At 39.7% G+C, this 14,825-nt stretch overlaps 1 protein-coding gene across 13 annotated transcripts in view; it reads left to right on the top strand.

Moving 5' to 3' along the window:
- Nucleotides 1-14,825, top strand: part of LOC109984194 (inositol polyphosphate-4-phosphatase type I A) — a 34,045-nt gene that overhangs the window by 2,877 nt on the left and 16,343 nt on the right. For all 13 annotated transcript variants that reach the window (XM_029277411.2, XM_020634236.3, XM_065951973.1 and 10 more), the window contains 8 exons: nt 4,023-4,115; nt 10,499-10,736; nt 11,632-11,676; nt 11,794-11,912; nt 12,685-12,801; nt 12,920-12,999; nt 13,548-13,659; nt 14,008-14,098. In XM_029277411.2, the coding sequence (XP_029133244.2) occupies nt 10,631-10,736; nt 11,632-11,676; nt 11,794-11,912; nt 12,685-12,801; nt 12,920-12,999; nt 13,548-13,659; nt 14,008-14,098 (670 nt within the window). In that variant the 5' untranslated portion in view covers nt 4,023-4,115; nt 10,499-10,630. The remainder of the gene's footprint in view (nt 1-4,022; nt 4,116-10,498; nt 10,737-11,631; nt 11,677-11,793; nt 11,913-12,684; nt 12,802-12,919; nt 13,000-13,547; nt 13,660-14,007; nt 14,099-14,825) is intronic.

Genomic DNA, 14,825 nt, shown 5'->3' with positions numbered 1-14,825 from the left:
AAGGGAAGATTTGCTTCTGCTGTTCTTCATCAGTATGAAAGGCAATTTGATATCATTTGATTGTTATGTCAGTGAAAACAAAAATACATCACTTTCCAGATTGCTTGACACATTGACAACATTTCTGTGCTGAAATGTTGCAAATGTATTCATGCGATTAAGACAGTGTGCAGTAGTTTGGCTGCATTGTTTGGTAAGAATTGATCCAATATTATGCACTTAGGACTTCTGTTTTTGTTGCTTTGATATTGAAACAGGTATCGATAACTTTTGATTTCCAATATAGTCGTATTGAAGTTTAAAAATCTGGTATTGTGACAATCCTACGGTTGAGTTCAGTGTATTAGGCAGACCTGACAAATGCAGTCTAATAAAAGAGTCTCGCAGTAAAAATCCCCTCATCATTGAGGCTTTAGTGTTCAGATTTTATTGGCTTCCTTGATAGAAGAGATCAATGATGACTTTTTGCTGCAGACCCGGCACAGAAAGAGTTAATTGGCTTGACTGTCTTTGAGGCAGCGAGCTGTTAGAGAGAGACCAAAGGGTGAGGAAGAGGGAGGTAGAGAGAGATGGGGAGCAGGAGGAAGAGGAGATGGGAGAGCGCTGGCGGCAGCTGCAGTCTCTCAGCCTCGTGACGCCGTCTGCAGCAGCAGCAGCAGCAGCAGCAGCAGCGTGAGTTTGTTTACATCCATCTTCCTCGGGTATGTGTGTGAACCCAGGCTTCCATCTGTTCACAGTTCACACCATCTTCACGCAGTTTAAAAACGTGACGCTCTTCTTTACGTCTTTAGGCTGACACCTGAGCTGTTTAGGAGAAAGCGCACAATCATGCTCTTGGCTGTTTTTTTAACCATTGTCTGCATTCCTTGCTGCGAAACGATGCTGCGCTGTGACAGCAAAGATTTTGGATATTTATAAAAGTCTCTGCTGTGGTATGTTGTGTTTTGGGGATTTTAAAATACTCTATTGCACATTAACATTTTGTAATATTTTGCGATTTGTGATGCAGATAAGAATAGAAAGAGATTGAAGAGAGTGACTCAAAATAAGCGGGGATAAAGATAATGTTTCCACTCAAGCATGACTTCAGAAAAGCCTCTCAGACCCCGGTGCATCTTGAATAAAGAAGAGTCTTTTAATCTGAGGATTATTTTCTCTTTTTATGTGTGCAAATCACAATTTTGCACAGTCACCATCACCTTAACCTCAAAGTTATGTCTTTCTACTCCGTATGGTGTATGCAATCCCAAAATCAAAGAAAATAAACAAAAAAAAGACACAATTTAGAGTCTTGAACTAGTCAATATTTGGCATTTTTTACCTGAAAATTACATCTTTTAGTTGTATTGTTGAGCAAGCAGGGCTGTTTTCTGGATGTTTGTTGTCGATACCCTCTGAAATGTTACATATTATCAATCCTTATTCTTGGACAGTTTAATCTGGGGTCATCCCAGAGGATTTAGTCGACCGAGGTGACCTACTCTGCTAACCTCAGAGGGAAAAAAAGCTGCATCACTGTAGCATGAACGCTGGCAGGAAGCTGCAAGACTTCAAACACAAAAGCATAGACGTTTTGAGTTTGATCCAATCTGACAGCCTTTTTCTCTTCTTGTGACTTTTTGACCGTCTGTCTTCTCTTATATTCTCCCTTGGTGTTTAAAGGAAGTAACCTGCTTGCTGCACCTGTGATGAACAGTCGTCTGACCCTTTAGCTCCTTTGTTATTGTTTGCACTGATGCAGATTCAGCACTTAAATCTAGATATGATGAATATTTAAATGTTAATCGAAGACATAAAGGGAACTTCAGCGTCGGACTGCACGTGCAGAACAAAAAGCTGTGTCACAGCCACGGCTCAGATTGCCAGCTGGAGATGGATGTGTGTGTGCTTGTGACAAACAGCTTTTCTTGTTTTTTTAGCAGGTCTTTTTTCAGTGAGAATGCCCTGCATTTATTGCTGCCTGTTGGGTTTAATAATTTAACTTTTCTCTTGCTTAAATAATTGGATTGACTCAAGTTACAGTTCCATAAAATACAACAGATTTCTTTCTAAACCATGGTATCTAAATCCTTGGAAGTCTTTTAGCAATGTGGCTCTGTGGATAGCAAGTATAGCTTTATTTATGTCCCCTTTGAATATACCCTGCAGCCATCTTCCTTAAAGCCAAGAAACATTGAGTGTTGGTTTGGCAGGATTAGAGATCGCTCCACTCTAGGAAAGGTTTACATGTTTCTGTTGCATCAATAATGAAATAGAGAGAGAGCTTTTGTAGCACCATGACTGTGATAAGCCTGAAGAAACTTGTCTTGGAAGATGGTTAGAAGAGATCTATTCAAAAGTAACCCAGCAGCAGTTTGTTTTCCAGCTTTGATAAGTGGTGATTCAATCAGTCTTAACAAACCTTATTGCAAGAAGATCACTTAGAATTTATTACTGTAAATATTATTTATCTTATTTTTACCTCATTTTATTTCATCTATTTTACCTTATCTCTTTTTATACCTTATTTTGGTTGTATTGCACCGTGGGACGGAGACAAACGCAATTTCGATTCCACTGTATGTCTGGCATATTTTGAAATTGACAATAAAGTTGACTGTGACTTCCCTTTGTACTGTGAGAGATATCTTACTAACCTTTGCCCTGCAGAGTGCAGACTAACTTCTGCTTTTAGTGTCTCTTCAAACCCTACTGACCGTCTCCTGGGTCATGTTTGATCACACTATGCTCTGTTGTTCGTTGTAATACCGACTTCACAGCTGAATAAGACGATGTTTAGGTGTAAAAATCCACCTTTTTCAGTGACTCTTTATTACACTTTGCAGCTTTCACTCATGCTAAGAAAGATAATAATGCTGCTAGTTGACCATAAGTGAACGTAATTTGATGAGTTTCTCTTCCTAAGGGAAATTGATTATGACTGTGATTTGCTCTTACATTTCCATAAGGACCAGTTTGAGTTTTTAAACTCTGATCCTGAGGTTGTTTAGTGCAGGATAGGGTCGTTTTCAGATCCTGATTCATGGACTGCTTTATAAATGTTACCCAAGGGACTGTTGATGATTTCCCCTCCTCGTTTAAGTGCTACTATATGTCCTGACTCAGAAGAGGTAGGATTTGTGTCGCTTAAAGGAGACATAAGCTACCTGAAAGTTTTCTTGGCAGTGAAGTTTGTGCAAGGCAGGAAAAAAAGGCGGATTGGAGGTAAATGTCTGGCTCCTTTTGGACACTTCCGGAAGCAACAGAAGGAAGTCATGCTAACTTGAGCAAGTGGCAGTTTCACACACGCACACCACACACACACACTGAATGTGTTTCGCTTTCTCTTCGTTTTCTCTGGAAAGTGCTTCAGTTTGCATCAAGTATCTGAAAAGCAAGTTCTGTATGAATATCTCGCCTTGTTTCAAACGAGGATTTTGTAGCTGAATTTGACATTTTTGCATTATGAATCTGATTTAGCCGCGTGAAGGTCACAAGAAGGTCCCGAGTATTTCAAGGAATAAACGTAGAAATACATGGTGATGTAGAGAGAGAGTGGTGTGGCTCAGAGTGAGGGGGAGAAACTCAATACAGCCCTGTGTGTGTGTGTGTGTGTGTGTGTGTGTGTGTGTGTGTGTGTGTGTGTGTGTGTGTGTGTGTGTGTGTGTGTGTGTGTGTGTGTGTGTGTGTGTGTGTGTGTGTGTGTGTGTGTGTGTGTGTGTGTGTGTGTGTGTGTGTGTGTGTGTGGGGGGGCTCATTTTCATGTGAAAGGGGCTACAGCTGCTCTGTCCCTCCAAAGAAATTATTCATGCTTTATTCTAATGTCTATCCCACAGGACACACACACACACACACACACACACAGGGACAGGGAGCTTCTATTACTGTTTCAGTCGAGCAACATGGGGGCAAATCTGTTTGTGACAAGCCTGCTCTGTCGTTTTTAGTTTTTCTGGTAGGAAGTGAGCAGCAATGACCTCTTAGATACCGACTGGAAATGTTTACTAAAACTGACAAAATGTTTTTTTTTTAATTCTCTTTAGATTGTAAACTGTTGCTGCTCTGGTCTTGAAATCGTCCTCACTGCAGGTGGATCAACGTACCTCCTCTCCTCCTCTTCATCCCCTCAATAGATTGTGAGTACATTTCTGATTTCTTCTAATTGATTTAAAAACAGCTCTCTATCTGTGACCTCAGGTTACCATGGAAACATGTATAAATGAGTCATCTAAGTATAGCAATAGTTTAAAAAGTCAAAGGGTTTCACTTAGGTGTGAATACAGAACAGCATGTTCCTCTGGTTTGTATCCACAAAGAGATCCTTTTTTCTGCAAAGGTGCTTTAGTTGAAAGATTTGCTAACAAGTTGAATCGGCTGCTTCATAAAGCCTTGAAATCACTTTAATAATGGAGGAAGTTAAAATTCTCATCTGAGTTATTCTGCAGATATATATCAGTTAAGTATTTGCAGAAAGTCCTGTGAAAACAGTCCTGTGGTGGCGCAATGTTTAGGGCGCGCGTCCCATGTATTGAGACTCTCGTCTCGAGCGGTAGGCCCGGGTTCGCTTCCACCCGTGGCCCCTTTCCGCATGCCGTTCCCCGCTCTCTGTCCACTGTCCTCTCTCTGCATTAAAGGCACGAAAAGCCCAAAATAAATCTTTAAGAAAAAAAAAAACCTGCATCAAAACATTCATGAAGGATCCTCTTCACTGGGCTGGAGGAGTCTTTGAACAGAGATAAGTTGGTTTTCAGAAGAAAAAAATCCTTTTTGAAACCCTCTCAAGTCTTTGAACTAGTTTGAACTCCCCTAAGGTGGAGAGAGTTTTTTAAACATTAATGGCTGTAAAAGAAGACAGCCTGCAGTATTGATCATAATCAAATGAAATTCCTCATATTTGTTCTCCTGAGACAGAGCCTGCATGTTTGCTTACATGCAGCTCGGAGAAAGCATGTATACAACCAGGCAACAAACAATGCACCGGCATAAAAAAACAATTTAATTATAATGTCTTGAAGAATTTGGCAGATCATTTTTTGAACAACCAAAACAAAGCAATGAACCATTGGCAAACTTTTCTGTTTTTGTATGATTGTTAACTCAGTATGTTTGCATTTTGGACGGATGATGGGACACAAAAAAAGGGAACTTCAGATGTTACTTGTGCAAACTTTCACAGTTATATGACATCTAATAAACCAAAAGGTGTAGCTTGTAATCAGGATTATGATTGTCAGACCCTAACACAGCAGGTTCAAGTGATGATATACTTTTATCTCTGTTACAAAAAGAGGAAGTTAATGCTTTTCAACAGATACTGAGAATAAATCAGTCCTCTTGAACATTTCCGGTATGTTTCTAGTTTCCTTTAATCTTAAATCACCATCTGCTGCGTCCTCCGTTGAAGGTTGTGATTATGTGTTTATCTTGGTTTGCAGTCGTCCTTCTGTTGTGGGATGTCGTATAAAAGAAAGAACCAAATTTAGAAAAATGTATCGTCCCGTCTGAGACGAGATGTGAGCAGACACAGAAGCGTGTGGTGTGTGAAAGGCCTGTTGGCAAAGAGGAAGCTGTAAAATTGGGTTTCACCATGTATGGGCAACTGGACTCTCACTCTCGTGCACTCTGTCCTTAAAACTGAGACCCAAGATTTAAACACACCCGCATCCATGATATATACAAACAGAGAAGATGAGCTCACTCCGTAAGGCAAGCACTCTTCAACTTAGAGACTTGCAACTTATCTTGCCCATATATTTCAAATGAGCTGCAACATTCAAAAACTACCTGTTTGGGCCCTCCAACAAGTGCATTACCCATGCATTCTTATTCACTCTAAGCTAAATATGCAGAATGAGAACAAAGTGATCCAGATTTCTCAGGCAATTGTCCTGAAAAGCTCCCCATAATTGTTCTTTTTAATTGACCTTTAGGCTCGTTTATACCCCTCATAATACGCCGAAATCCACTTTGTGAATCCTGGATTTGGGTTTTATGTGCCAGGAGCTTTAGCCTGGAATTAACCGTGGTCTATAGTGCCTGTTTGTTTGTGTGTGTGTGTGTGTGCCCCAATTCATGTGACTCACAGACCTACACACACATAATTCTCTGACACACCAGGCTAAATATGGCGCTCCCTTATAAGGCAGCTTTTCCCCCTCAGTGAAGTTTCTGTGCAGTTTCAGAATCGAAGAGGAGTTTAACTTCCTTTAGTTTGCTGCTCTTTTTTTGCTATGTATATTTTGGCAAGAAAGTGGAGATTCTGTGTGCCAAATGAGTTCATTTAAAGTGTTAAATCTGTCGTCTGTTGCAGGTCGCTCTTAAAGGGATTTGCACTGAATGTGAGGTGTTAGGATGCATGGTTAATTAAAACTTCAGGAGGAAAGTAACGGTGTTATGTGTCTTCTTAGGGTTAATATACGTGTTTCATGATACATAGCTTAATGCACAAATAACCATGATTTCTTCTGTATTTTATCTACATGTGTTTAGTAAATGGCGATTCCTGGGTACCTAAGACTTCAAAAGACAGATCAATAGTTATAGATATATTTAGGATGTTGATGTCTGTAATGAGTTTAGGATGCTGAATAATTCCGCATCTTTGATAACAAAAACTTGGAAGCAAATGCTTTTACTTAATCTCCTTCTCCTGTGTCATCTTTTTGGCTTTGTGAGTGGAAAATGTGACTCCTGTTGGCTGAGAGTCTGGAAATTTCTTACTAGGTTCAGGAACAAAAAAATTTAAAATTGCACCAAGACTTGTCGCTCTTTTTTCTGCACATTTGCTAAATGAAAAAAAATATAGGCTGATAATTTCATTGGTTTTGCCGGTATTTGGTTAGTTGTTTGTTATTCGTTCAATGTGAGCTCTTATAATTCCATTCAACATAACTCGCAAGATCTTTTAAACTTTTCAAGCATGCGTCTTTTACTACTACATCCTGGGAGCTTTAAAAGGAGACATACTGTGGATTGTAACCCGTGACATCAACCAGACGACTGTCGTCTTCGCTGTGTGCATGTTCTGGCTTAAGGAGTCATGTCTTAGCAGGAACCTGCTGCTGATGTATCAACATAAGAGAAACCTGAGCCAAGCTGAGTGAGAGCGCTTTGATCTGGTCACTCTATATGTGCGTGTTTCAATGTGTGTGAGTGTGTGTCCATGCATCATGGGATTCATAAATCTGCAGTGAGAGCGCTGGAGCCACACTGACTGCTGTGCTCTTTATAGAAACAGAAACAACTGAAGCTTGTATACATGCACAGGTTTGATTCATGAGGACATCTAGTTATGAGTTATTGTACATATTTTATATCAAGAAACTATAGAGCTCTAAATATTTGGTGTATTGTTCCTATTCCTAGGCATACCTGATCAAGTGTGCTGTCAGCGACTTCACGGATAGATCTTTAATTTTATATTGAGCTTATACTATTTAATTCATTCATTTTTGTTGCCTCTCAGAATCATGGAGCCAAGGTCCTCTTTATTGAACGAATATTAACTTGACAGTCCCTTCTGACTTTAATCTTGATTTTTGTGTCTTCAGTGTAACATATTTGATCTTATAAGCTTTAAAGGGATCATCATTATGAAGGCAGGCAGCTTAAACAAAGGATTGTAAATGTCTGACAGCATTGAATAAATACTGCAGACATCCCTTTAATCCCTTTCTTCTCCTCTTTTAAATCTCAAAACCATTTCTCAGACACAACTCTTTTTTTATTTACTTGTGACTGTCTCTTCTCATCAGCACAACACTCATGCAGCTCAGCTAAAAGGCCCTACAGACTGATGACTGAGTGTTTGTGCAGGCAGCACTTTAATCTGATCACAGAGTACAGAATGTGTCTGCTTGTATTTGTCTCTAACCTCGCTGTCACAGCTCCTGTTGTTACATTAATATTGAATATTTGCACAAACAGCCTCCTCCAGAGACGCGGCAAGAAAATCCAGTTATGGAGCTGTCTCTTTACTCACCTTGTGCTGCAGTCATCACATTTCACTGTCTCCCTTGTTTGTCCTCCGATTTATGATGTTGCCTCTTCTTTAAACTGCCTGTTTACATTTCTGGCTTTGCATCTACAGTCTGTCTTTATCTTCCTGGTTCATTTACATGTGCTTTTAAAGGTGTTACATCTGCCAAAACTTAAACAACCCTCAGTGATAGTCACAGAGAGTATATAACAATCGTGGTTATCACAGAATAATCGACCAGGAATGGACATTCCTTCTGATGCATCTATGTCTGGATGGATTCTGCTGTGTAATGTGAACGCCCACAGCAGCAGCGAGTGGGGAACACATGTGGAGAATATGAAAAAAAAAAAGGAACAAGTTACAGAAATTACAGTCAGACCTGAAACATCCCTCAAAGTAACAACTGCAACTTTAAAGGTCAAGGGATATACATTTCATCCACCGCCTTCACAGTCTGCAGCAGAGGTTCACATGTCTCAACTTAATGGAGAGACTATCTTTTTCAGCTTCTGTTTAAACCGTCAGCTCCAAATAATCACAAAGTTTATCTTATAAGGTTGAAACTCACAACATTTCTGGAAGAGTTTTAACATCATTATATATCCTTGTTAATATCCCTGTTAGTATGAAGGCTGTTCATCATCACTGGTCTACGCAACAATCGATGATGTTCTGTCATCGCATCGATGCAGAATAATCCACGTCTCCTAGAAACGGTTACTCTGAACACCCCTAGGTAATGCTGTTCTTTAAAATGAATTATCATTCTTTATGCAGGTAAAAATAAAACCGTTTGATTACCTATGAAACGCTGTGAAAAGCCTCTTTTAACTGTGACAAAATCGCATTAAAAAAAACATCTGATTTTTTTTACCCCTATATTTCTAAATGTTCTTGGATTCTTCAACACTGTGGTCAAGTAAAATTATAAACACATACAGGTAAATGACTAACATTTAGGAAATGTGACTCTAAACTAATCATTTAATGTTTTTGAACTTTTATGACAGTTTAACATTTTTCTGCTTTTTTTCCCAACTTAATGGAGAGGTTGGATGTGAAAGGTCGTGATGCAGAAAATCTTCTTCTTTCTCGCCCTCACACTGAGCTGAGGGCAGACGTATTTCTGGTTCTATGAATATTTATTTATTCTGTTTGTATTTATAGACTGGTAAACAGAGAGGGGCACGTGTCTGTTAGCATGCAACTGAGCATCCTCTGTCCTGCACCCATGAGTGCCCTTCAACATCAGCATGTGTGTTACGATCTGTTTGCACTCATAAACTAGACATTTGCACATGCATACATGTACAGTCTGAGTTCACACGTTTTTACTAATGTTCGCTCCAGCAGTGTGTTGATTTGCATCTGCATTCGTCTACCCACTGAAAAACTTACACATTTGCATTTCATGTGCCTCTTTGTGCCCACTGAAAGATTATCATATGTTGGTGTTGCTAGGAGACTCTAGGGTGAGGCCTTTCTTCTTCTTCTCCTCCTCCTCATTTTCTTTTCATTTCTGAAACTTTTTATTTATCTGTCTCCTCTAAAATGTCTCTCCTCCATCCTCCTCCCCTCCCAGTTTCACCTGAGCTCCTTCTCACACAGTTGTGCTTCCCACATTTAGAGTTTTTTCTGCTGTTTCCTCTTAAATTTCTCTCTCTAAGGAGCCATTTCCCTAAAGTTTTCAGCCTGTAGATGAGTAACTGTCCCACTCTTTGCTGCCTCTCCTGCTCTCATTCCCTCTGTCCCATTTTGTTAAAGAGCAATTAGCCTATTTGAAGCACAGCAGGGAACCAGAGGTACGAGAAGAGATGGAGAGGCACTGTGGTCTAGTTAGACAATTTGCAGATGGAGATCAGTGAGGGTTATTCTGGTAGAAGTATGCTGTTTTTATAATAGAAACATATTTTTTGTAACTCAGGTTTGGCTCAGAGTTACAGTAGTGATTCACGTCAGAGCTGTTGTGAACAGACAGAACTTTATTTTCAGGTTTGGTTTGAGGTTTTGGTTTGTTAACAAATTTTACTCTTCACAACCAATCTTTCACAAACAGGCCAACAGAGTGGTCTCATTTTAATAGTGGTTCTGGGTTATTAGTGTGCGGCCTACTTCCTGCTATGTGGTTCACCACTGAGTGCCCGATATGCTGCCCCACTTCAGTGACTCAAGATGCAGTGCCCTACATCTGTCAAACATCTGGAGCTACCTGCATGGAGGAGAATCTACCTGATTTACACTAGAGTTTGGATTTATGGTGCATCTATTTGTTACTAATAGGAACTTCAACAAGACTGAGTCTGGGGGTTTGGGGATTCAATATTATCACTAATGAAGTGGGGACTATCAATAAAGAATGGTTTTTTTTATCATCAATGTTTGTTTCTGGCAAAGTAAATGACTCTGTGCCAGTGCACGGACAGAAAACACAGAAGAGGAAGTTGTAAAATGTGTGATTTTCAAGCTTTAATGGAGAGAGTTAGATTTAATTCTGCAGAACATTTGTCTTCTAACTTGCCTTCTTCTCTCTCTTTATAGAGAGGCGTGCTGGTTAACGGAGCAGCTGTGGATGTGAGCAGAAAGAGGACCACATCACATGGGAGTGTGTGCCGGTGTGTGTGAGGGTGTGTGTTCTGGCCTCCTGCCGTCGCCCGCTCTTCCAGGACAGGCATGGCGGGGGGCAGAGAGCGCGGCTCCCGGATACAGAGGCCGTGGTCGGTGTACCGGGCAAACACGTTCGAGCTGTCCAGTGAGATGATCGGCCTCGCACTCGCAGGTGAGAAGAGATTAATCTCCAATGAAGGAGCTGGAACAGCACATTTCCAACATCTTTTGCTTAAAAGGATCATTGAAGGGCGTATGTATCAATCGAAATAGGTGCGGATTATTATTTTTTATTATACGTGAATATACATTTTTCATGTAGACCCTGGAAACTTCTACATATCATATTTTAGTATTTTACTAAAACTTTCAACATGTCTTTGTCTGTGGAGATGTTGACTGCATATCTTATGAATTAATATAAATGCTTCATATAAAAGCACAAGTTCAGTTTGATTAAATAATACAACACATGATAAGCGCAAGCTGCCATTAATGTGAGCGCCTTGCAGCATCATAGAAACTAAAATTAAACTCTGACACACGCTCAGCTGGCCGTGTGTTGAACTTGTGTGGGAGCTTGTGGCCTCTTCAGCCTCTGAAGCGGATCGTAATGAGGCATGAAGGCTGCTCTTTCATCTGCTAACCAATCACACTTTATACCCTTTAAGATTACAGTGAGTTGAGGGGTTATGCAAACAAATCAAAGTGTGACAGTAGAATATTTTCACTGTCTCTTTTGATCAGTTTGGTCTGTATCAGCATCAAAATATATGGCAACATTGCCAAAAGTTCTCATTAAACAAGAATATTCAAAAAGTTTTAAGTATCTGTTTTATTTGTAATATCAATATGACATTAACTCAACTTACAAAATAAACACAGCGGAGCATTTAGAAGTGAAGAAGTATTGAAAGTAGAGTTAAATAGAATATGTTTTAATCAAAATACAGTTAATGTAGCTTAAAAATTCTGCTTAAGCAAAGTGCCTATGAAAAAATCTTCAGAGTTTGCTGCATCTGTTTTGTTTCATTTCTCATGTTTTGTGACTTGTTGGTTGTTTCCAGGAAATAGCCAGGACCCAGATGAGCCTGTGCTGGAGTTCAGTGTCAGTAAGTGAAACTCAAAACACTCATCCTGAGCTTTATGTGCTGAAGAACAATCGTTAGAGAGAGTATGTAGTTTTGTGAGTGTTGCCTTTTAGCTCAGTTGGTGTATTCCTCCTCCAGCCTGCACAGACCTGCTGACTCCTGCCTTGGATCGAAAACCCAACAGCTTCGTAGCAGTGAGCTGCACGACACCACCGCAGGCCTTCTGGACCAAACACGCCCAGACTGAAGTCATAGAGGTCAGACTCCAAAACACTCTCTTCTCCTAAAGTCAGGACACGAATCCCTTTCCCCTCGTATTGTGACACACTCACAGAACTCACCCTCGCAGGTGAAATCTGTCTAATTTGGTCATCTGAATCTCTGTCGATGACTGTTTCATCCGCCCACACCTCCCTCATCTCTTTTGTAAATGCGGACAAGCAGAGATAAATGAATTCACTCAGCCGCAACCAAACACTTTATGAAAACCTTTCATCCCTCTGATCTCCAAAAATGTACCTCCGACCACCTGAAACCGGCCATTTAGGGTGTCACTTTGCATAACGTTTAATTGAAAACATTTTTTACACGTGCCCCCAAAAGCAGCATGAGTCATTAAAAGGTTTAACAGAAAGAGCAAAGGGGTGGAAATTGGTGAACATTATGATTATTTTTGAGCATTTTGCAAAGAATGATTTTGAATATTTAGCTTAGTCAGACAAAATAAAGAAATAAGCAGTAATCTGCCACATTAGAAAGAGAAGTTGATGTCTTTATTTCACCTTGAATTCTCAGTATAAATAATTAAGAAAAAGTAAAAAAAAAACAACTTGACAAGTTTTAAAAAAACAACAATAGTGACATAGAAAAATGCTGAAATCGCCAACAGTAGCAGCTTAATATGCAGCGTAATGATGCCTTTTCAACCAAAGTATGAAACTATAAGTTGTAAATAAAATAAGTGAAGCTTTAGTTGATCAAAAATGAACTTTCTGTGAACTCATAATCATTTTCTTGGTCCGTCCACAGGGCACCAGTAACCCCATCTTCCTCAGCAGCATCGCCTTCTTCCAGGAGTCCAACATCACGCAGCAGACGCAGGTCAAACTGGCCGTGTACGACGTGAAGGACCGCTCGCAGGGAACGGTACACACACCCTTAAGATTGAATGTTTTCCACTTGTTGGATTCATTTCCTTAAGTTTTACCAGTTAATATAAAGAATCAGTAAACAGTGGTTCATGTCGTCTCCGTGTCTTCCTCAGATGTACATGTTGGGCTCGGCACTGTTTCCTGTGAAGGAGTTGTTGCAAGAGAGAAGCCACAGATTACAGCTCGAACTCAGGTAACACAAACACTCTGATTTCGTCCTCTAAGAAACTTCATCTTTAAATATAAAGCTTATTTATACCACTAAGTTCCTTTAACTGTTGTTATTTATTTCTATTTATTGAACCAGGGGAGAAAGTCGATCTTAAAAATCTTATGAAACTCTGTCATGTGTCTTTGTAGGGGATTTATCTGTTCTTTGTCACTTCTAAACATTTTCTTCCTCTTGATATAAAACTACTTTATCACAAAAGGTTGTTAACGTTTGAAAAATCCACATGATGTTAAGTATACATATATAGAAACAGGAACTGAAAATTTAACATACAAATGTTTTCTGACTTCCTTCCTTTCTGCACATATATTTCTTGTGACAAGAAGCAGCGAGATTCACAATAAACATTTAATAATCCTGAAAACAACTTCAGTTAGAATGAATTATCATCGTTTAATTAATCAGAAATGACAATTTGCAGAAACTTACATTTATTTATTTTTTTGATTATAAAAAAATCCTATCTAACCCTCTAATGCAAGTGAAATCAATTTGCTTTCAATGGACAGATCAGCAGAGAACCAGCGGGTGGGGAACGTCACCATAGCAGCCTGGCAGATGGAGGAGAGAGCAGATCAGAGGATGTCGGTCAGCCGACTGCCGGACAGCATCAACGGCCGGGTGAGAGGAAACTATGGAGTCTGTGTAGTGTGGATGTAAAAACTTGTGATATGTTGAAGGAAACTCTGTATAAACTCCTTTCATGTGAGTTCATATGTCTGTAATGTTGGAAACTTAAACATGTACTGCAGGTCATTAGATCTTACTATCGTTCAAATGTGTCTCTGATGTTTCCTCTGTCCTTGTGTCATCACAAACACATCACATATCATCACGTGGCAGTTAAACTTTGTGTTGGAGCCTGTGAGTGTGGTCAGAGTGTGGGGGAGGTGAGTGGGGGCCTGAACGAGGTGGAGGTGGTTATCTGGCTCTGTAACATCAGACTGTGTGTTTGTGTGTGTCCTGCAGACGATGCTGACTGTTGATGAAAGCCTCACAGAGTCGATGGGAGTGAGGATCAAATACGCCTCACTATGCAAAGACACCCTGCTGCGCTCAGGTACTACAGCATCTTTATTCTCGACCTTTATTCTTTCTACTAAGACACTTAGAAATGACCAAACTGCAAGTTTAGAAGAAATTCAGTGAGCAGGTTTAAGAAGAAGTTTTAAGCAGAAGTTTCTCACGTCTTGAATATCGTTTAGTTGCAACAAAATTCCTGAAAACACAAAAAACTTTTGATAAACAAACTATAACTCATAACACAGCCTGCAGCTCAGTGTCAAACACAAACCAGAATACAAACTGTGTTATACTGAAGAGGCTGGGATTGTTTGCTTCTTTAAAGGGGTCTGAGTGAGAGCTGCTGTTGGTATTTAGAGGAACCGATATCTCATAAATACTGAAGACAGCTGTGATATTTGTTTTCTCATGTGAATGTAGAACGTTTCCGTACTAATCCACAGGTGAAACGCTTTAAAGAAACAGGGTAGTTCTGACCAACATCTCAACCTGCTGAAAAATGTGTGCAATGAAGCACATTTAAAAGCAAGTGAAAATGCAAATCAGAACATAAAGTTGACTTTATGAAAATCTATAATAAAGAACCCCCCTGATAAAGTTGGATCTAAAATTGAATACTAAATGAAATGTATGAACATGTATGGAAACTCTGTGTAAAACTCTTGTGTGCCTCAGTTCAGTCACGAAAGGCTCCATGTTTAAAAATACATCAGACCCTTTAATCATACCATGAGGTCGAAATGTATTGATTTTCAGCAGAGAGT

Source organism: Labrus bergylta, chromosome 24 (genome assembly GCF_963930695.1).
Source record: "Labrus bergylta chromosome 24, fLabBer1.1, whole genome shotgun sequence".
Classification (NCBI taxonomy): domain Eukaryota; kingdom Metazoa; phylum Chordata; class Actinopteri; order Labriformes; family Labridae; genus Labrus; species Labrus bergylta.
This window is presented reverse-complemented; position numbering and strand designations above follow the sequence as displayed.